The sequence below is a fragment of the Colletes gigas genome, unplaced genomic scaffold (genome assembly GCF_013123115.1).
Source record: "Colletes gigas isolate AHSC1104 unplaced genomic scaffold, ASM1312311v1 Colletes_gigas_Sc00006, whole genome shotgun sequence".
Classification (NCBI taxonomy): Eukaryota; Metazoa; Arthropoda; class Insecta; order Hymenoptera; family Colletidae; genus Colletes; species Colletes gigas.
In genome coordinates this window covers 9,566,245-9,589,085 of record NW_025106635.1, presented here as the reverse complement: position 1 = coordinate 9,589,085, position 22,841 = coordinate 9,566,245, and the positions used below count along the sequence as shown (strand labels likewise).

The 22,841-nt window shown below is 35.9% G+C and overlaps 2 protein-coding genes across 2 annotated transcripts; both read right to left on the bottom strand.

The window, feature by feature from the left end:
* Nucleotides 1-854: 854 nt before the first annotated feature.
* LOC122395912 (cytochrome P450 6k1-like) lies at nucleotides 855-7,625 on the bottom strand. The gene is made up of 6 exons (XM_043393827.1): nucleotides 7,595-7,625; nucleotides 4,368-4,896; nucleotides 2,940-3,311; nucleotides 2,407-2,591; nucleotides 1,770-2,058; nucleotides 855-1,027 (listed from the first exon to the last, which is right to left on the bottom strand). Exons 2-6 carry the CDS (start codon nucleotides 4,882-4,884, stop codon nucleotides 855-857), a joined length of 1,536 nt encoding a protein of 511 aa, XP_043249762.1. The 5' UTR covers nucleotides 4,885-4,896; nucleotides 7,595-7,625.
* Nucleotides 7,626-9,902: 2,277 nt separating this feature from the next.
* LOC122395911 lies at nucleotides 9,903-22,628 on the bottom strand. Its single transcript, XM_043393826.1, has 11 exons — nucleotides 22,610-22,628; nucleotides 21,664-22,191; nucleotides 20,378-20,751; nucleotides 19,824-20,006; nucleotides 19,399-19,687; nucleotides 17,837-18,010; nucleotides 13,419-13,943; nucleotides 12,675-13,046; nucleotides 11,991-12,175; nucleotides 11,233-11,521; nucleotides 9,903-10,481 (listed from the first exon to the last, which is right to left on the bottom strand). Exons 2-11 carry the CDS (start codon nucleotides 22,178-22,180, stop codon nucleotides 10,303-10,305), a joined length of 3,087 nt encoding a protein of 1,028 aa, XP_043249761.1. The 5' UTR covers nucleotides 22,181-22,191; nucleotides 22,610-22,628; the 3' UTR covers nucleotides 9,903-10,302.
* Between the last annotated feature and the right edge of the window lie 213 nt (nucleotides 22,629-22,841).

Below are 22,841 nucleotides of genomic sequence, written 5' to 3'. Positions count from 1 at the left end.
ATTTTCTACGATGAAAGAAAAATTCACATTCTTTTGATACATCGTAGAAGCACTTTACTAGATTAAATACGTAACTGTTAACAGTCAATAGAAATAATAAACTCAGAAAAAGAAAATCGATATCAAGGTACCAAAACAATACACTTTATAAGTTTGGAAAATTTAATTATGTGCAGATAGGTGTGAGAAACGTCATCGAGGCAGACCCAAACGCGCGAAACTTGAATTATAAATTACTTAACTACGTAGCGTGACACGCCAGAAAATGAAAAATATATAGAAAAGGTCAATTTCATACGTGATTAAAGATTCACGTTCTCGATACGTTTCGTAATTAACGACCACGAACTTCATCGTAATTATATAACTCGTGACTCGTTACTAAGTAGCAACATGAAAACGTGCACATCATGCTGTCGTGCAGCATCCATAATGAACTATTCGCAACTTGCGCGTACATACTGCATCAAACATTTCCGAAAGTCTTGTGCACACTGAAACCATTACTATCCAATGATGAAACTTTTCCACGTAATCGTCATAAATTGTTTCGCGACGGAAAGGCACAATTGTTTAAGCGTGTGTAACAAATCACAAAATTCGTTTCGTTGCCCCCAAAAAATTCACAAAAGTTTTATTTAAAAAATAGTTTCCATATTAAATCACAGAATCTCCCAGTGTTGATTAATATAATCGAGTAAATGCAAACGGTACCATTAAAACAAACAAAATGTGTTCGAACGTTTCGTGAAATACCACTCAAAGAAGGGAACCGAAACTTTCGACTTTGTTGGCTCGGAATCCAAAATGTTTCGATGTTCGAATGGTTATCAAACGGACAATCTTGGCTAGGCTTATACTTCAGAGATCTTCTGGATGTTCAAGTACATTCCTCCCAAGGCTGTGGTGGTGAGTCCTCTGGGATCCATTGGCATTGGAATTTTTGTTTTCTCGCAGGGTGTCACCTCGAATCTCCTGATAACTTGGAAAATCCCGAGTTTCGATTGCATTAGTCCAAGTCGAAGACCTGAAACATAGTTTGATGTTAAAAGAATAAACTATCGCGGTCTGACGCGTATGAAATGTTTGGGGCACACGTTGTGCCTTTTTAGAAATTTAGGAACGCGTGGTAACAATGTTAAATTCTATAATTAACGATAAGAGTTTCCACCGATTCTCTAATCATTTGTTTTAAATATTTTAAATATATTTTGTCACCTTCAGTTATTTAAATGAAAATTGCATATCATTCGATTCGTTCTTTGCTAGCAGATGTTTGAAGAAAACGAATAACATCGTGACTGCCCACATTTCTTTTACAATGTTCTTTCACACTTAAGATAAACGCGATTCGCTGATACAGAATGACCAAACATTTACAAATTGTTCGGTTTGTCGTCTCTTGTTCGTGTTTTATTTCCGATTACGTTCACGTGATTAAGAAAAGCTGATAATCTCGCAACTACTGGCTCCTCTTATTTATTTAGTACCAAATACGTTCTTTATCGGTTGAAATTGGTTCAAACCACTTTAAGCCGTGACATCAGCACAATCGAATGCTACTTATTTTTATTTTTATGTATTTTATACTATAATATGTTAATATCGTGTCACTTGTAAAGTCGAGTTAAAATGTGTCATTTAAATAGTATTTCTTCCATTTCATTATTATTTTTTAAATATAAGGAAGTCGTGGTAATTGAAAAACGTGACGATGGAACGAAATGGAAGATTTCACGACTAACACGTAATTTTTGAAGTTTACTAACCGATGCAACCGCGGGGTCCGTCACCAAATGGCAAATAACTGAAGTTGGGTCTATTCTTCTTGTTCTCGTCGGTGAATCTCAGCGGATCGTATTTGTCTGGATCGGGGTAGAATTCCGGATCGTAATGCAGGCCTAGCATAGGTATGAAGATCGGTGTACCTTTCTCGATCACCAGATCGGAATTAGGCACTTTGTAGTTCTGGTTGCAAATGCGGTCCAAAAACGCTAGGGGTGGATATTTACGAAGAGTCTCGGACACCACCATGTCTAGATACGGCAGGGTCGTGATCTGCAAGAATGAGTCATCGATTAGGCCAGCAGAGAAATAGTTAAAATCATGACAGGAATCATCTGCAAAATACAATTGAGGGGTTTCAGTTCATTCAGGTTGCTTAAAAGTTATTTAGGTAACAATTTTTTAAACTTGTAATTTTTATATTCTCTGCCACATTATTAATAAGAAAATGCAGAAATGTTCATTATCGTGTGCAAGATGAAAGGAGCTTTGAGTAGTTAAATCGTCACTAGTTTAAAATTTTAATCAAGAGCCATTCGTTTAGAAAAATGTAAGCACTATCAATTTTTATAGACGGTGGTAAATCATAAAGTGATTGCATTAAATAGCTGTGTTTTGTACCATTTCATACGAAATCTTGCCATCAGTTTTTGCCAGCGCCTCTTGAATCTCTTTTCTCAGAGTCGTTTGAACGTCTCTCTGCACAGCAAGCTCATAAAGCGTAAAAGATATGGTAGTGGATGAAGTCTCAAACCCGGCTGAGAAGAAAATAGCTGCCTGTGCCACCAAATCGTCGCCACTGAAATCTGAATCGCGAATTATCAAAACATTAATTTCGAGAAATTAATAGAATCATAAAGATTGAAATTATTAGTAGCATTGGCTGCGTTTCTAACCATGTTTCTAACAGTCTCAAAACAGTTTAAAAATGTTGTAGCGCATTAGCGTTGCTACTGTGCAAAGCTGGAAAGATGACAAGTGGAATATGATTGGTCGTAGTGGATTAGTCACGCCTCTAGAGTGGGAAGAGGGTGGAGCTAATCGTCTTTCCAGCTCTGCACATACATCGTAAAAGTAACACAAAAAATTAAGTTTAACCTTACTGCAAAATTAATTCTGAATTATGTTTATAAAAGAAATGCGTATAGACTCACTCAATCCACCGAGATCGCCTTCTTTCTCGTGCCTGTTTTTCATATCGATCAGAAGATCGATGAGATCGTCCCTCTTCACTCCCGACTGAATTCGTTGGTTCACCACGTCCCAGAAAACGGATCGTAGAAAATCACTGAACTCTTTCCCGAAGAATTTCGTTTTGACGTATTTTGACCAGTGTGGCATAAAGTATATGATGAGAAATTCCATTCCGCGATAGAAAGTCAGTGCATGGATTTGCCTGCCTGCAGCTCGAAACGGTGCTTTCGGATCTTGAAGGGAATTCACCCTCACGCCATAAGCAGTGCTGCCAATTACGTCCGTGGTGAAACTCGCGCAGAGTTCCTTTATATCAATCGCCTTCGGAGTTTCTGGAATAAGTGTTATAATTTTTAATCATACAGTTATTGAATTAAATACTCTGATAGAGAATAGGCTTTCAACACTATGGTATAACTTTGCCATTCTAGTAACTATTCAATTTTTATTTTTTATTTTTTATATGCTTGGGAAAAATTGATTCAATCTCATAAAGAGTGCATTGAATAAAATCTTCCTATATTTCATTTCTTATTTTATGAATAATCAGATATTTAAAATAGTGCTGAATTTTAGTTAACAACTCAATAAATACTCAATACCGAATCCATATCATTGACTAGTCATTTTAAATCTTTAACGATAGTGAAAATAGAATTTTAAAATGCAGAATAATTTGGTGCTCATATTTTCCAACTCAAGCAATTCTTCTACATTCCCAGAATTTTGATAGCTGGTTTACACGATAACTGAAGGCCAACTTGAACCAATGATATTAACCTTAAATTACATTGAGTCGTTTCAAAAGAGTAAACATCGAAAAACTGATAAGATTAACGCGATCGACCTCTCATATTCAGCAATGGAAAATTTGAATTCAATGCTGCGTTCAATACTCTTATAACTCGAAAAAAACGATTAGAACCGACATTCGTACAACAGTATTATATTTTTGCTTCTAATTATGACTATAAGCAAAAAATAAAAAAAAAACTCAATCATCTCACTCATTCTAATACATAGAATGTTTCATCAGTTTCATAAAATGTTAAGTTCTTTACATAAGTTACATCAACTCCATATGGTTTATATCAACGAATACTCATCGTACTCAACAAACGCCATGTATCACAAATAAAAAAGACGACTATTTTTATCTCGATGAAAGTTTTGAATAACGAGTAAAAAGATAAACGACCCATAGAATGAAATATTTCACAGTACCCTAATTTTTCTGCTTTCAGATTAAACTATCCCGTCAAGAAACTCACCTTTCTCGAGGACACCTTTTATATATAGGTTCAATTACTCGAAAATGGGAGGAATTTATATTTCGATTTTCTTTTCCCGCCAGTCAAGCTCAGTTTTTTGTAAAAGCGAAAACTTACTCAAATTTAAAGATTCGAGATGGTTGTTGAGGTCGTCGGCGACGAAAGCCATCTGCTCGAACATCCTCTTCAATTTGCCAGTGGTGAAGATGGGGGTCAGCCTCGCTCGGATGGTCTTCCAAATAGGATTTTTTAGTTGGAAAACGTTCGCGTATCCAATACTGTCGCTCACGTCTGACGTCGCGTATCTGTCGTAAAATACTTCGAAATCCTTTACGAGGACTTGCTTTACAAACTCGGGATCCCGTATCAAAAGGGCTGGTTTGTCGAAAATGTAGAATCCCATGCATGGTAATCCCTTGGCCAGACTGTACATATCCTTTAAGAATTCTGCGGCTGCTTTCCTTTGCGTGAAGCATTGCGAGAAGTTTCCAAAGAATGGTGTGGGTGGAACCTCCATAACGCCTCGTTTTGACCAGTATTTGAATTTACGTGTCATGTACATGTAGGCTGCCACCAACAGGGACGTGAAAATTATGAGGCCATCCAGGCCCCAATAGGGAGTTATCAGACCCATTTTGTAATTAACCTGAACAATACCATAGAGCGTTGTATATTCTGTGACAATAGTTGGTTATCTTTAATCAGAGATTAGAAAGCAGGACTCGAAGAAATCTGAAAGGTTACGATAAGTTCGAACAATTCCAGTCGATCGAGCAAAGTATGTAATAATTACAATCACAAAATCATTACATTATTCAGCTGAGTGCCATAGATAAGGAAGAAAGATACAGCTGAGTAGCGATAAGCTAAATTTGGAAAAGCACAGATTCGCGAAATTAGAAAATGTTAAGAATGTTTCGACTCAAAAAGTTTATCTTATCTAAACAAAAACAAAGATAGCGTAATTTATTCTGAGTGGAAAGCTAGAAACGCTATTCTATTGAATTCTTCTTGTGCGCTTTTGTGCTAACATGGTCTCATAGATAAAAATTAAAGACAGAAGGTCATGTCAACATGAGTATGCAAGAATGCAAGAAGCATAATAGAAGTCTGTATTCATCTAAGCTATACTTAAGTGCATGTAGTGAATATTCAACATCGGTTTTTTTCATAAACGAAGGAAATGAAGAAATTTTATTCCTTAATTTTGATTTGCTTTTTCATGTCGAATCACCCCCCTCTGGGACACTGTGTAATACTGTGAATATACAGGATGTTTAGACAAAAATCAAGAATATCAATTTGTAGATTGAGGCTTCGTTAAAAAATTATTAAAAAATTAAATTAAAAAATTTCAAATCATTCACAGAAAAAATTATTTTCGGTTGCGGGGGTCAATTACAATCATTTTTGGTGAATAGACATACCCCCGAAATCCTACACACTTTCGAGAAAAAAATTCGAGTAAATGTGAAATTTTTCGGCTAAATTAAAAAATTTAAAATCGTTCTAACAAAATTATTTTTGGTTGCAGGGGTCAATTGCAATCATTTTTGGTCAATATACATACCCTCGAAATCCTACTCAGTTTCGAGAAAAAAATTCCTCACCGAAAATATAATTTCTGGCCAGAAATGTTTGCCCGAAATTACATGAAAATCTTTAAAATATCATAACTTTTGAACGGATTGGAGGATTTCAATGTTTAAAAAGGCAAGCAACGCGTATTTTAGTGAAGAATATGTAGAAATTCCAAAAATATTCGAAAAGTTTATCCTTGACTCCGCAAAATGAGAATAAACCCATAAAAATGATCCAATTTTCAAACAGCCATAACTCTTACAATAGCGAATATATTTTAATGAAACTTTTTTCTGAAGTAGAACTCATAGGTACTTACAGAAAAGTGTTAGACAATTTGTCTATAGGGCATTAAACAAAATTATTAAAAATCAACAGGGAGTAGCTGCCTAAATTTTTCGGTGAAAAAAAAAATTTCAAATCGTTCTGCAAAAATTATTTTCTATTGCAGTTGTCAATTACAATGATTTTTGGTGAATAGGCATACTTCCGAAATCTTTCGCATTTTCGAGAAAAAAATTCAGGATGGTGGACAAATTTTTCGACAAAATTAAAAAATTTCAAATCGTTCTGAGAAAATTATTTTCGATCGAGGGACCAATTACAATCATTTTTGGTGAATAGACATACCCCCGAAATCCTACGTACTTTCGAGAAAAAAAATTCTTTACCGAAAATATACTGTATGGCTGGAAATGTTTCTATAACTTTTGAAAGAAGCCTCAATTAACAAATTAGTATCCTTGATTTTCGTCTTATTTTGGCCTCTAAAATCTCCCATTATAATTTTTCCCTGGGGTGGTCGAACACTCTGTATGGTAGTAGTAATTTTTAGCATTAATACATGACTAGTAAAAAATGTAGATAGACATTATATGTTCTTCCATAGCTTTCTAGTATATTGCATGAAAAAATAATTGTGGACAAAGTAATTGTACTTATAAACATTTCGTTTGTGTTTTACAATTTATTTAAACTTATTTCAATGATTTCTTGTAATTTTGCAGTATTATTTAAGATGTCCTTAATCTTATAACTTTATAATACAATTACAAAAAAAGGTTCCAATGATAAATCTGTAGACAACATTTCGTCCGTTTTTATTTTGTATAAAAGACATTCATTGCGTTGAAAAATGTCCTTTTTTATGACGATACAATATTGGTAATTTAAAGACACGTATAGTGTGATTTTTAGATTACAAGAATTAGATAATCGAAATTCCAAACATTTTTCGAAATTCGAGATTCGTTGACGTAATTGAATCTCGATAATTTTACTAATTTCACCTACTTACCAGGGCAGTCCAATTTAGGCGACAGTCCAAAACGGAGCAACCTTAGCCTAATTTAAAAAACGTTTATTCATATCGAGTATACAGCCTCCTGCGTAGCTTTGCAAACTCTGAGGCATAAAATGATTTTTACTCTAGCTGCAAGTTTATATATCCACGATAAAATTTCAACGCATCAATAAAATATCCAGTGAACCTAATTTAACAATACCGTGAACGGACCTCGTCGTTAATCGAGTTAATTTTAAAACGCAACACAAATTTCACCCCTAACAATCCTGTGTCGTGTAACAAATTTGAACAATTTTAGGGTATCGCATAATAACATTTTATGCATTCTGTAAGTTAATAATACGCAAACTCCACCAGTATATATTTCTATTATTTGAAAATTAATTCGAACGTTTTTCGAAACGATACGTACTCACAGACTTCTTCGAATTTAGCAAAACTGTAAATCGATACTTACGAGTCTCTGTCGAAGGTGTTCAAGAACTGGACTGTGTCTTAAACTGAATTTAACGTGTTTCAAAGCGGTTGATGTAAGCGCCGGATCTGAGGCATCAGATTCTCCCACCTCGTCAGCCTAGAAAGAATTCCCACGGTCAGATCTTGACGGTTTTGGAAAATTTGGTTGTTGACTCCGTTTTAATTTCAATTGGAATTCGGGGTAACCGCCAACCAGATCCATCATCAACATTTGATACAGCGGTCAACAAAAATTTTCCATTATTGCTACATCTTGTCTTCTCTTGTGCCAACGACGAACCGGGCGCGTGCGGGACCTTCGGTACACGGTTTTGCAGATAACGGATCGGTTGGTTCAAAGGCTAGCAGGAGATAGAGTACCGTAGAAGAAATAGCTAGTCGATAATGGGGGATTGGTGATCGACGTCGCAGACACTTTCGTCTCGATCGTCCTGGCGGATAATAGATCAGCAAAGACCGCCTGAAAGTTTCGAGATAAATATATAAAAGATCCAACCACTATCGCTTAAACAATCAATCCTGGCAATATCTAATTATTTATTTTATTTACGTAACATCATATATTGCCATAATCACGTTTTGACTAGTAAACAAATTTTTTTTTCGAGGAAAATATATTATTATAGTCTCTATAGATTTTGTACAAACTCAGTCCACGGATAGTAATTTCCTCTAGTAGTTATTTGCAAAAATTCTGAACATGGTTACAAGTAAATCTCAGAAAGGATTAATAATTCTACAAAAAAAATTTCTCTTTTTAATAATGAAATGATTAAATAGAATCTTATTCGTTGCATGCTTATAATATACACAATAAAAATTGTAATCAATGTGTTTGTGAAAATTTTGTTCCTTGCAAATAATTATCCTTGATTAAAAGAGTATTGAGTAAAATCATTGTGACGTATTCATCTCTGTTATTTATGGAAGACTGATATCATGTTCTCGTAACCTCCGCCCTAATCGCGGACATTTTCGAAACGCACCGGGATTCGGTACGCAGTCTTGCGTATGTAATCAGGTTACGAGTGTACGAGCACTTTCGAAGTGACATAACGGGTGCGCCTTTAATAATTAAATAGATAAATTTCCATATACACCCATAGAATTTTGATATTATCTATGGAACAGGTTCAAACGATATTAATTTTTATACGAATTTCACGTATTCGTTTGAAAGTATATCGAAGATAACTTAAACGATAAATTGATCAGAATGAAATCTCTATATTTAAAATAAAATTCGTCAAATAATTTACAAAAACACATAGAGTTTCTTCGTTAGATTCTCGAGATATCGTAAAAAATTGTTACAATTATAATCGTTTTTAATTGTTTCCTATTCGGTCTACAATTCCCTTTACGCCATTCATGCTTCACGCCGCTTGCTTTTAAGCCTAAACGCAACTTATATCACCAGACCACGCACCTTGTAAGATCTTTCTCGTTCCACCCTTTCCTCCCACTCGTTCTTTCTATCGTCAACTCCCCCATGTCAACACGCTTCCCTTTGACATTTCCCTTTCTATCTTCCCTTTCACCTTCCCATTACCCCTGTCATCCACTCTGTTTCACTTCTGCCAATACCCTGCCTGTGTTACACCCCATTGTTTCTCCCTCTTCGTCCCATTTCCATCAAACTCCTTCAATCCATACTCCTGCATAGTTTATTTATACTCCTTATTTTCCACTGTCTTCTCCTCATCTCGTACGATGGACCTTCATCCACCCTCTCCTTTCTTATCTTCAGCTTCTTTAGCTTTCATGTTCTTTTCATCTTCTGTTCACCACCGAAATAGGTACTGCATGTTACATAATACATGGAAACGCATCTCTTTCTAATTACACATAGATTCCATTTGCATCGAAGATTCGTAGAAGCACCAGCGACGTTAGAAACGCAATCGTTTTATTTGTGTCAGAAATAAATAATAACAATCGTCGACGACAGATTAAAAAGTTAAAAAAATTAATGTACGTGTAATGTGCGTCCTAAGGTCGAATATAAATTTTTCGCGCATTCTTGATTGTGACGTAAATGTTCCTTGTTGATTATACGTTACGTAATCTTACGATAAATGATGTTGACACTAATTAGTCACTACATTAAAATGCAAATTATTTTTAATTTATGACCGTCGAATATACTTCCTTCGCCTTCGAACTTAGAAAATATAGTACAGGAAAGATAATACTTCGGAAAGTATTTAATATTGTAAATGCATGAAAATTAAAAATTAAAGTTAATGTCGGTTGATACATGCAGGTATAATAATCAACAGGTGATAGAAACAGATAATTAAAATTTATTAAACCTAGACAACAACAAGTAATATCAAAGTATCAGTACGATAGATTTTACGAAGTAGAAACGAATTACGCGAAAACACTTGAAACTGGTTTGCTGTTTTAAATTGCAAAAAACGTTATTAAGTGTAATTTAAACTTACAACATCTCCATTGTGTGTTAATTAGTTATGAATCGATCAAAGTCATTGTCAGTTGGAGGTGACTTGATGAGCAAGTCTCTAAATAATAGCAAATAAAATAGTCTAGCATTAAAAGTGCATTGACATAATATTTTGTTATGTTGGATGGGTTCAAGGGAGTGTTTGAAAACCATGTAAATCACAGTTCGTAAGTTTTTAATTAATTGTCAAATAGATCGTGTCGACGTTCGAACGATCATTAACCAGCTTCAGAAGAGATTTTTCGGACGTTTAGGTATATCCCTCCGAGGGCTGTCGTCGTGAGTTCCTTGGGATCGAGCACCATCGGGATTTTTGTTTTCTCGCATGGTGTCACTTCGTACTTCCTTAAAAATTGGACGAGCCCAAGTTTCGATTGCATTAATCCTAATCGAAGACCTAAAATACAATATAAAATGGAAATTAAAAAATCTATATGAAAAATACAAAACTGAGACATGTAAAACATAAAAATTCATCAGCAATATTATTGGATAAATTCACTAGCATCATTCTCACAACTGTATTCTGTAACACTTATATTCGTAACGTTATTTAATTGCGAAACTCAATGAATTGCAAGTCTCAATAGTATTTTGCAACTTCAAAAGTCAAGTGTTAAAGAACTTGTAGTCTATACTATACAACGACAGTATTTATTTGCTTTTATTACCCTATGATATCAGGAGCTACTTTTACTCATCAATATCGTTTCATCGTTTGTTGCTTCGTCATCTTCTTTCTTCCATAAGAGCAATTTCATTCTAACATGCAAATATTTTTTTTCGATGTTTCGAAGACCGTGGAGTCTTTAAAACTCACAATACACGAGTCACGCTTATTTTATAATACAATACAATACAAAATTAGTTAGATAAAGGGAATAGACAGTCACCCAACAAATATTTTGAATAATGTAAGTGCAACATAATTTACTTGAAAAAATTAAGAAAATTATCGAATAAGTGTATTATATTTATTATGAATTCTACATAGAACTCGATGTGACTCGAAACATCGTGAAAAATAAATACCTAAGTACTCTGCTTAGGTAAATATTTTACATATTAAATAAACGGCCCAGGAAGAAAGTTGAGGCTAAAATAAAATTTTAAAAGATTATGGACGTAAATTTTGTGAGTGTACTAACCGATGCAGATGTGTGGACCCTCGCCAAATGGGATGTAAGTGTAATTCGGTCTCTTCTGTTTGTTCTCGTCCGTGAATCGATCAGGATCGAATTTTTCCGGCTCGGGAAAGTATTCTGGATCGTAGTGCATCCCGATTATAGGTATGTACACGGGAGTACCTTTCTCTATTACCAGGTCTGAATTAGGCACCTTGTAGTCGACACTGGCGATGCGATCCAGAAATCCTAAGGGCGGATACTTGCGTAGAGTCTCACAGATGACTCTGTCCAAATACGGGAGTGAAGTGATCTGTGAAAATTATTGAAGATTTACAGCAAAAAGGAATGTTTCATGTTTTTAAAAATCCCTGAAATTGTCCACGATAATCGAAACTTTGTCGTTGCGACACAGTTTCTCATAGCACTTATTTTTACAGTCTCCTTAAAATTCAATAGTTCTATCTTTTTTAACAGCCAATTTGAGAAATAATTTCTTTAGTTCTTCAGTAATTAATTATATCAGAAATGTTTCAGGGAAAAGTTAAATGGTCATCAAGATAACTTCTGTAAAATTGTTAATCCCGACATTTTAATTTTAGTTTCTGTATTATTAAATGTACACGATACACATTATCTTTGTCTACCTAACGAAGCTAGTGATTACGGACAAATAATTGGGCGAGGCATAACTGGTTTCGATAAACTGTGCAATTGTTTGGAATTTCTAATCAGATTCTGCGCGTAATACATAGATTAGTGTCGATAATTGGCAAGATTACCATTTCATACGTGACCTTGCCGTCGGATTCGTTTAGCGCGTCCTGAATCTCTTTTCTCAGAGTTCTCTGCGCGTCCATGTGCAACGCAAGCTCGTAAAGCGCGAAAGACATGGTGGCCGACGAAGTTTCGAAGCCACCGGAGAAAAACACGGCCGCTTGCGCCACTAAATCATCACCACTGAACCCTGAAAAGCGAATTATCGAACTATTAACTTTCAATTAAATCAACGATAAAAGCGCAAAAATGGAAATCAAGCTTCTCCATTTGGGAAACTATTTGAAAGACGTAGAAATATTGATAGATATTATCAGAAACTGTCAGTCTTCATAAATAAAAATTTAACTTATGTTAAATGAGTGATAAAATAAGAGAAATGCAAATGATTCATATAAAAAGAAACTATAATTTTGATTGCTGTAAGTGATTCTCAAAATACTATTGTTTCGTATAGAGAGAAATATTTTATTATTTCTTCTAAAGGCTTCCTTTTGTAACTTTCACGCTGTATTGAAGAGAGAAGATGAAAGAGTTTGAAGGGGAATGTGACTTAAAAAGTTTGCAAGGAGAATTCCCCATGCGTACCTTTCACGTTGCAAGAAGCTTCCGTATAGTGATAACGCTTAATGCTTTTCGAGATATTTAATATTAAAGTTTATTTATGAAAAATTCGTTTATCGCCTTACTAAATCCACCCAGATCGCCTTCGTGTTCGTGCTTGTCTTGCAACTCGATCAGAAGATCGATGAGATCGCCCCTTTTCTGTCCCGACGCTTTCCGTTCGTTGATCACTTCCCAGAAAATGTTTCGTAGAAATTTGCTGCCGTGTGTCCCAAAGAATTTGGCGCCGGTGTATTTGGTCAAGTGAGGCAGGAAAAATATAGTGTAAAACTCAAAGCTTCGAAGGATACCGTAGCCGAACAGTGTCCTGCCAACTTCGCGGAACGCTGTTTTCGGATTGTTCAGTGAATTCACTCTCAGACCGAAAGCAGTACTAGTAATCATGTCCGTAGTGAAATTCGATGACAGATCTTTCAGTTCTATCGTTTTCTGAGTCTCTGGAACACAAATATCGAGTTCGTTGTTGGAAAATTGTAGAATCGTTAGTATTTCTTTGCGTTTGTTTTTTAAACCAATGATTTAATTGAGATTAGAGACTATAGTTTTCCTACTGAAGGAATGTGGAGCACCTGATGTACCTCTTCTAGTTGATCTTGTATGTTTACATTAGTGAAAATTAATGAAATGTCAATATTTCCAAACGTGAAGAATGATATTGACTACGTGGTCTTGATTTCCCAGATATTTTCCAGTTCTTAATCATACACGTAAAAGAGAATGAATTCCTAAAACGATTGAATGAAAGTGATTTGGTTGAGAGAACTATGCAAAGAACTGAAACAAATACAAGGGGAATTGATCAAACTTACTCAAATTCAAAGACTCGAGGTGCGCGTCGAGATCGTCGCCGACCAAAAGCATCAATTCGTACATTCTTTTTAGTTTGTTGGTGGTGAAGATCGGTGATAGCTTCGTTCGAAGGACCTTCCAGCCAGGATTCTTGATTTGGAACAGGTTCGCGTATCCAAGACGATCGGTCACGTCTGGCGACGCGTATCTGTCATTGAAGACGTCAAAGTCCTTCACCAGAATGTGCTTGACAAGCTCGGGATCTCTTACTAGGAGGAACGGTTTGTCCAATATGTAAAATCCAATGTAGGGTAATCCTTTGGATACATCGTACAGATGCTTCATCCAATCGGGGGGCGATATTTTGTGAAACAAGCAGTCACCGAAGTTCCCAAAAAACGGCGTCGGAGAGACCTCCAGGATGCCTCGTTTTGTCCAGTATCTGAATTTGCGTGTCATGTACATGTAGGCGGCCACCATTAGGGACGCGAAGATTAGGATGCCGTCCAGACCCCAGTAGGCAGTTATCAGGGCCATTCTGAATTAATCTGAATCGAGAAAATCCGTTGATCGTTTTAGGATAGCGTGAATTGTCTTAAGGGATGCTAAGTATCATCGATATATGGAACATTTATGTAAAAAAGATATATTTAGACTTTCCACTTTCCACGTTTTCTATGTATCGTGTAACGTGTAAAAATATTTGTCTACTGTATATTTAATTTCGTTTATTTTATGTATTTTATAGAATGGATGTTAGTTTTGGTAATTCCAATTTTTTTATTGTATCTTACTTGAAGATTGCACTGTATTAATGTAGTGTAATGTTTTCTGTACTCTTTAAATTTGTAAATTGTCCCCTGACATAACTAAACAATCTGAGCTCTGAAAACTTTAGAAGTGAAACCAATGGGTGGAACGTTATTATAAATATGGTTATCGTCATATTTATCTAATAATACGTGTTCGTGTTATCGTATAGAGATTATTAAAAGTACCATCATTGAGGCAATCATGGTAATTTATAAAATGAAATATTGTGTTATACGATTAAAATTAGTTAAAATTATTATATAAGAATAAATATTATTGTTGTCTCATATAGAATGCACTGATTTATTGGGGATTGGGAAAAATTACAACACCGGTAGATTAAGCAGAGAATACAATCAATATGCTTCATTAAAAAGAAGCGATATTATAGTTCTGTATTTTAAGAGAGAGATAACGTTAATCTGAATTAAAAATACGATATCAGAATACGACAGATATAGAGGCATAGCTAACAAGCGATAAGCTGAATTAAAAACAAAAATATGAATATGGCAAATAGCGTTAGGAAACTAGTCGTTCGTTCTATTGTTTTACTTTCATTAGCACAAATCTATTTTCGTCACTGTTACCATACAAAACACAAACGTTGCACACAAACACGTTGAAATTAATTACAAAGCATTGGACAACGCACACACAATTTACGTTAAGTCTTATTTTGTTAAACAAACATGAAATACGAAATTCAAAATTCAACAATCTCCAAAAAATCAGACGTTGCTAAGTCACAAATCAATTGCTTCGATTTCAATGATCATAGCCCCTTGGACGACAATACAAACGAGGCAACCTTATTCTAATTTAAAAACTATTATTTACAATTTACAATATCACCCACTTGAAAAAAAAATCGAAATTAACACTTTCGCGAAGGCGTCCACGCCTGGCGATTTGCAAAGAGCAAGACGACTATTAACTTCTATGCTATTTGTTGCAGGTCTTTATATGCATCGTAGAATTCCGTCACCCTACCTCTTTCCAGCAACTGTTTTATCAGTACGTTATTGGTTAAACTGAACCGGGGAAACGTTTACCAACTACGACGTAAGATAGTTGTTACTCCGGCTGTGATGATTCCCAAATGCAACACAAATGTCTACGATTTGTGAACGATTACCGCGATTAAAATTAATACTCACAGTTCCTATTCAAGGATGTCGAATAGAAAATGCCTGAAACTGTCCTTATTAAATATAGTTTCTCGGGACCGTTGATCTCAATGCCCGTGTTGCTATAAATCTTTACGAGCTACTGATTTCTCAGTAAGTCGATCATATTATATGTCAGCCATTCGAGATTATACGGGTACGGTGGAAGGGATCTCTAATCGTGAACACAACACTGTAAAACGAATTAGACTGTATTAAACGTCTTCATAGTGAAGGATGAATCAGCGAAAACAAGATAAGCCATTTATTAATTTGACTTAATTTTGTATTTCTTCAGGCTGTGGATGTCTCATGCACATATATTTGTCAAATAGATTGCATTAAGCAAACAGAAGTTCATAGCAGTTGATAATATGCATTACTCAATTTGTGAACCACATATGGAAACATTCATTGGAATTTGCTAAATCATGAGAAGCGTGATAACAAAACGAGCACTAGACATTCCATCGAGAGAATAGCGTGCCTGACAAAGAAGTTGTGGATCGACGAGGATAGCTGTAACCTTACAACAAAGCCAGATGACGCGAGCAAAGCGTGCTACTTTCATTCGAACTTGAAGTTCGTACGTAAACAAAAGTCACGTTGACACTTGGGGCGACGATAGGGACACCAGCTTGACTCTGAGCAATAAATAACAGCTGTAAATTTGCGCAGCGCCTTCCGTTCAGTCGACAGGATCGTCCCTTGCGATAGTCATCTCTGGTAGAACCTCAATTATCGCGCGAAAGCCTCGAGCATTGCACGGTGTTGACGAGTAAAAGAATTAGGTGCTAAGCAACATGGCGGAAGACGCTACGCGGGGACCGTAAGTAATTGTAGTATTTTTCATTGAATTGTTGCAAGGAATTTTCGAAATTTCTGCAATTATCGAGGTACTACTGAAACTAAAATTGATGTTTCAAGTGCACGTGGGTTTGATCGACCGAGACCAGGATGTGAGAAAAGAAGGAAACAGGTAATGTTTAGAACGAATTTAAAACGCTTCGTACAACAGATATTGAAGTTTACATAATCATAGGAACGCATAACATCGCTATAATCTTACTCCGTTTTTTGTTTTGCAAGAATTTAATTATTAAAATTGACAAGAATTGCAGGTATAGACAACGCGTGACTTATTGCCATAGGGTGATTCAAATCTTGTTTGTGCTACTCTTCATTTTAATAATCAATATATGTACAATGTTTCACGTGACGTACGTAGGTGTGCGTTGATCATTAGCTTCGACAGAAAGACAAGATATAAACACTAGCGTTGTTCAATAACTAACCTGTTGCGACTGCTTGAATAATAACAGCAGTCAGGTAACGCTCGGTAATTCTACGAAGAAATCATTGTACATTATACATATAGAGAAGAAGGATAGATCGATGAAGGACGCATTTCCACTGTAAACAAAAGATTGATCGGATTTTATTTAGCTTGAAGGAGGAAGATCTCATATACGTGTGGAAACGTTTCTTGTTGTATTGCAGAAACTTTTATTTGTGAATAAGTTTAATTGTAAAATGCTTGACAAGTTTTTAGATAAGACTATTGTTATCGCTTGATCTGTGCTCGGGATAAATGATATCAATATTTGTTGTAAATAAATAAGTTCCAAACTTGCATACAAACGAATACACTGAAATAGCTAATGTGAATAACACAAAATTGTTGTCTTGATGCAAGATTTATACTGTAGATAAATTATTTCGATTTAGAATTTTTTATTAATGTCATATATTAGTTAACTATTTTATAAAAGTATATTATAAACCTTTTCAATTTTTTGTTTCTTGAGTAATACTATATCACAGTAAACAATATGATACAAGTGAAGCATAAATATTTGTTGCATATTGTTACTTTGTTTGTTTAAAGAAAATTAGTAATGGTAATAAAGGACGTCAATGTATAAATATAGTTTTGAACTGCACAAGTGAATTAAATTCGCAACGCTGCAATAGTTCATTATTTAAAAGCTCAGTACAAAGTCAAATATTCGATGATGTTTCACAATTAACAAGCACTAATTTCATTCGAATTACGTAACGCGTGACTCTATGCATAGCATAAAATCACGCACATAACGCTGTTATGTAACATTCACAAATTACTATTTACAACTTTTGAATGAATATTGTATGACACTTGATATCAGAACTGTTCTATATACTGCAAATAACATCCTTCACATGGAATTTGTTCAAGTAGGAAATGTAATAATGTTCAAACCATTTTCTCGTTCCAAGAAGTTTCGAAATTTTTATTTAAAAAATTCAACAGTTTTCACAATAAGCTCACAATAAATGTCAATGGTAAATAAAATAGTCACGTTAGAAAACCATGTAAATCACTTAGTTGGGAAGTTTTTATTTAATTGTCAAATAGATCGTGTTGAGCGTCACTCAAGATCTAAAATGATCAACGTTCGAACGATTATATTAACCAGCTTCGGTGGTGATCTTTCGAACGTTTAGGTATAATCCTCCTAGAGCTGTCGTGGTGATTCCCTTGGGATCGAGCACCATCGGGATTCTTGTTTTCTCGCTTGGTGTCACTTCGTACTTCCTTAAAAATTGGACGAGCCCAAGTTTCGATTGCATTAGTCCTAGTCGAAGACCTAAAATACAATATAAAATGGAAATTAAAAAATCTATATGAAAAATACAAAACTGAGAGATGTAAAACAAAAAAATTCACTAACAATATTGTTGGATAAATTCACTAGCATCATTCGCACAACTGTGTTCTGTAACACTTATGTTCGTAACTGTTGCAGCGTAATAGTAAATTCATAAAGCCAGCGGATATAGAGTCACACCTTTTATAAACAATCAAGGCTTTTGCTTATAACCAAGTGCCCCTAAGGCGGCTATTTAAATAATAAAATCACTTCAAATCTGCATGGCCCTCCAAATCCAGTCGCTCTATGACTTTACTACCTGCAATAACATCGACAACCGGTGCCAGATGTTTTATGACCAGCCTCAGGTACCGCGCAAAACATCTGGGCACCAAGCGGTGGCCCGAGCCCGTAGCCTCTCGCGGAAAAACCCGGGCCCGCAAAAATTATTAAAAACCACCGTTATATGCCGCCTCCCACCGACCGACTTCGCCGCCAAAATGATTGGTCGGCGTATTTACAATAAGAACCAGTCAGCAACTGATACCTCCTCCCATGGTCTTGGGTACGCCCATGGCGAGGTTAGCTCTTTGGGCGACCTTGGCCCAAAGAGCAGATTGAGTCAAAACATCAAACAAGCAGCACCGAGAATAACACCGAACACTACCAAGCAGACCGAAGACTTCATCTGGCGGATATCATATATTGGAGCCTCCAAGCATATCCCCCTAAATAGTCGCACAATATTAAGTTGGCGTGCGACATTGTGCTACTGCGCAAAACAGTAACGTTATTTAATTGTGAAACTCTATGAGTTGCAAGTCTCAATAGTATTTTGCAACTTACAAAAGTCAAGTGTTAAAGAACTTGCAGTCTATAATATACAACGACAGCAATGCTTTTATAACCCTATGATATCAGTAGCTGCGTTAACTCATCAATATCGTTTGATCGTTTGTTGCTTCGTCATCTTTCTTTTTCCTTAAGAGCAATTTTATTTTAACATGCAAGATTATTTTTTCGATGTTTCGAAGCACGTGGAGTCTTTAAAAGTCACAATACACGAGTCATGCTTATTTTATAATACAATATAATACAAAATTAGTTAGACAAAGGGAATAGACAGTCACCCAACAATTATTTTGAATAATGTAAGTGCAACATAATTTACTTGAAAAAATTTAGAAAATTATCGAATAAGTGTATTATATTTATTATGAATTCTACATCGAACTCGATGTGACTCGAAACATCATGGAAAATAAATACCTAAGTACTCTGCTTTGGTAAATATTTTACGTATTAAATAAACGGCCCAGGAAGAAAGTTGAGACTAAATTAAAATTTTGAGAGATTATGGACGTAAATTTGGTGAGAATACTAACCGATGCAGATGTGTGGACCCTCGCCAAATGGGAAGTAAACGAAATTCGGTCTCTTCTGTTTGTTCTCGTCCGTGAATCGATCAGGATCGTATTTTTCCGGCTCGGGAAAGTATTCTGGATCGTAGTGCATCCCGGTCATAGATATGTACACGGGAGTACCTTTCTCTAGTACCAGATCTGAATTAGGCACTTTGTAGTCGGCGTTAGCGACGCGATCTAGAAATCCCAGCGGCGGATACATGCGGAGGGTCTCGGAGACAACCATATCCAAATATGGCAGCGTCATGATCTGCGGAAAAGAGATACTCAACGTTTACAATGACAAGGAATAATGTTTCGCTGTCTATTTTCTGGTGTATACATCTTTCGTAAAGAGTAACACTTAAATTCTTCTTTATGTCAAAAATTGTTTAGGATTATAGTACCATTTCGTACGTAATCTTGCCGCCGGTTTCTTCCAACGCGTCCAAAATCTCTTTTCGTAGAGTTCTTTGAATATCCATGTTCAACGCAAGCTCGTAAAGGGTGAAAGACATGAGGCCCGATGAAGTTTCGAAACCCCCGGAGAAAAACACAGCCGCCTGTGCCACCAAATCGTCGCCGCTGAACTCTGAAACGCGAATTATCGAAATATTTACTTTCGATTAAGGCAACGACAGCAGCGTGAAAATGTAAATTGAATTTTCACACTTGCATAACTAATTGAAACGGGTTGCGCTCGAGGCGATAGTTCAGTGCTAATACAGATTGATATAATCTCCATTCCCGGTGAAAATTGTGATTATTGATTAATTTTAATGCTCGTACATTCGGGATTGGAACTTGTAATAATTTAAAATAAATAAACAGATCTCGTTCGAGCACTTCCAACGATTAGATAACAAAGTATTTTAAACAAAATTTGATAAATTTTTGCGGTGACATTAAAATAATCTATGAAATGCTAGAGAATGGTGATGAAAAATTCGTTTGTCAACTCACTGAATCCACCCAGATCGTCATCTGCTTCATGCTTCGTTTTCAGCTCGATCAGAAGATCGATGAGATCGTGCCTCTTCTGTCCCGACGCTATACGATCATTGATCACATCCCAGAAAACGGTTCGTAGAAATTTGCTGGCCTCTTTCCCGAAAAATTTAGCACCGGTGTATTTCGTTAAATGCGGCATGAAAAATATGATGAGGAATTCCATTCCACGAAAGAAATCGTAACCAAAAATTTGTCTGCCGGCTTCTCGGAACGGAGCTTTCGGATCTTGCAGTGAATTCACCCTTAAACCGAAGGCAGTGCTGCCAACCATGTCCGTGGTAAAACTGGCACAGAGTTCCTTCATTTCTATCTCCTTCGCGGTGCCTGGAACAGGTATTTATTATCAAATTAGACGCCAATCTACTTGCAATGTATCTGAAATCTATGTAGACTTTCGTGATTATAGAATAGTAGAATAAATAAAAATATTATATACGGTAGTATTTGATATTTTTAATATCCCTGTATTTTTTAAATAGCGTCCAAAGCTATGATTTTTAAAATAACATTAACGACAAATGACGATCGTTAAAAGCTTTCGGACAACTCTATATTACATTATCGAATGTGCTCTATTATTCTCGAATCAAATATTTTTACAAGATAATAGTTTTTTCTATGCAGTATTCACTGGTATATATCACTGAATCTCAGTGATCATCGTATAATCGTGTTGGTAGTATCGTTACAATATTCATAATTGTATTTTTTATTGTTCGTCCACCGTGTTATTAGAGGATATAATCACTCGAGTTGACAGTTGCATAAATCATACTACATATCAACGATGACATGCCTGACACAAATACGACGTGTCACGATTTATACGAAGCGCCACCATTTTTAATCGCGTTATATAATATTTGCATGATTATGCTTGTGTTGGCGTAAAGATTTCTTAAATACAAGTTTATTCTTCGCGCCTCGTATCGATGGTAAATGTACGCGAATTTTCATTGCTACTTGTAAAATAAAAGAAACGAAGTGCAATGAAATTTTTATAAAATTCTGAACGCTTCTTAAAATAGCGAAATTTGAGACACGCGATTCTTTTTTAAATTTATCGCGATTGTGTTTTAAATAAGACTAGATCTCCATCAAGCAACCATCAAAGAAACAAATGCATAGTAGATAGACTACTACATAAAGTACTTTTGCAGATTACTCGAAAACATGATCTTCTTTTTCAACGAACGCATTAAAAACATTAATTCCAGCAATTAAGATAGAACTTACTCAAATTCAGAGCCTCGAGATGATTGTCGAGATCATCAGCGACCAGAAGCATCAAGTCGAACATCCTCTTCAATTTGCCAGTGGTGAAGATGGGCGTTAATTTCGTTCGAAGGATCTTCCAGGCAGGATTCTTTATCTGGAACACGTTCGCGTATCCAAGACGATCGTTCACGTTAGGCGATGCGTATCTGTCGTTGAACACGTTGAAGTCCTTCACCAGGATATGCTTAACGAGCTCGGGATCTCGTACCAGGAAGAACGGTTTGTCGAAAATGTAGAATCCCATGTAGGGCAATCCTTTGGACATATTGTACAGATCCTTCACGAAATCGGAGGCCGTTTTCTTCAGCATGATGCATTCCGTGAAGTTTCCTATGAACGGTGTCGGAGGGACTTCCATGATGCCCCGTTTGGACCAGTATTTAAATTTACGAGTCATGTACATGTAGGCGGCTATCATTAGCGACGAGAAGAGTATGAGACCGTCCAGGCCCCAGTAGGGCGTTATCAGGGCCATGTTGAATCAAGCTGCGGAATAAACACGTTCGTTGAACATTCTGAATGAATAGAAACGATCGTTGGACCACTGAATGATTGAAAATTAGAAGCTCAGAGAGAAAGGATGAAGAAGTACGATTTTATCTGATTGTGAGTTAATTTGGTTGGATTCTGAAGAAGAACAGCGTTATTTTGTGAACAGTAAGACGAAGAAGAGAAGTTAAAATAAAAGAAGTCTCGTAGCTGTTTTTCTAAAATTCTGAACGCTTCTTAAAATAGTGAGATTTGAGACACAGGATTCTTTTTCAAATTTATCACGATTGTGTTTTGAAGAAGATCTCCACCAAACAGCCATCAGAGAAACGAATGTAGATGGACGCATAAAATAAAGATTTAAAATCGAATAATGTAGGGCGAAGAGGCAATTTAAAAACAACTTATTAATAACTTGCAATATCGTCCACTATCACAGTACGAAAAATTCAATCGAATTCGTAACACAGCAAAGCATTTTCCGCGAAGACCGCCACCCGTGTCGCTTCGCAAACTGCAATACGAGTGACGTTTACACCATTGGATGCAGGTCTATATATGCACCGTAGAATATAAACATTCCCCCCTTCCTTCGTCTGTTTTTGCATAGAACAAAAATTCCTGTGCTATAATTAAAACTCGGTAAG

Excerpts from the sequence above, each read along its gene's own strand:
- LOC122395911 (XM_043393826.1), bottom strand. The coding sequence starts at position 22,180 with ATGGCCCTGATAACGCCCTACTGGGGCCTGGACGGTCTCATACTCTTC. Across the intron at positions 18,011-19,398 it reads GGGTCCACACATCTGCATCG|GTCTTCGACTAGGACTAATG; the intron begins GTTAGTATTCTC and ends ATTGTATTTTAG. Across the intron at positions 10,482-11,232 it reads GGGTCCACACATCTGCATCG|GTCTTCGATTAGGATTAATG; the intron begins GTTAGTACACTC and ends ATTGTATTTTAG.
- LOC122395912 (XM_043393827.1), bottom strand. The coding sequence starts at position 4,884 with ATGGGTCTGATAACTCCCTATTGGGGCCTGGATGGCCTCATAATTTTC. Across the intron at positions 2,592-2,939 it reads AGGCGATCTCGGTGGATTGA|ATTTCAGTGGCGACGATTTG; the intron begins GTGAGTCTATAC and ends TTCGCGATTCAG. Across the intron at positions 2,059-2,406 it reads GCAAGATTTCGTATGAAATG|ATCACGACCCTGCCGTATCT; the intron begins GTACAAAACACA and ends TCATTCTTGCAG.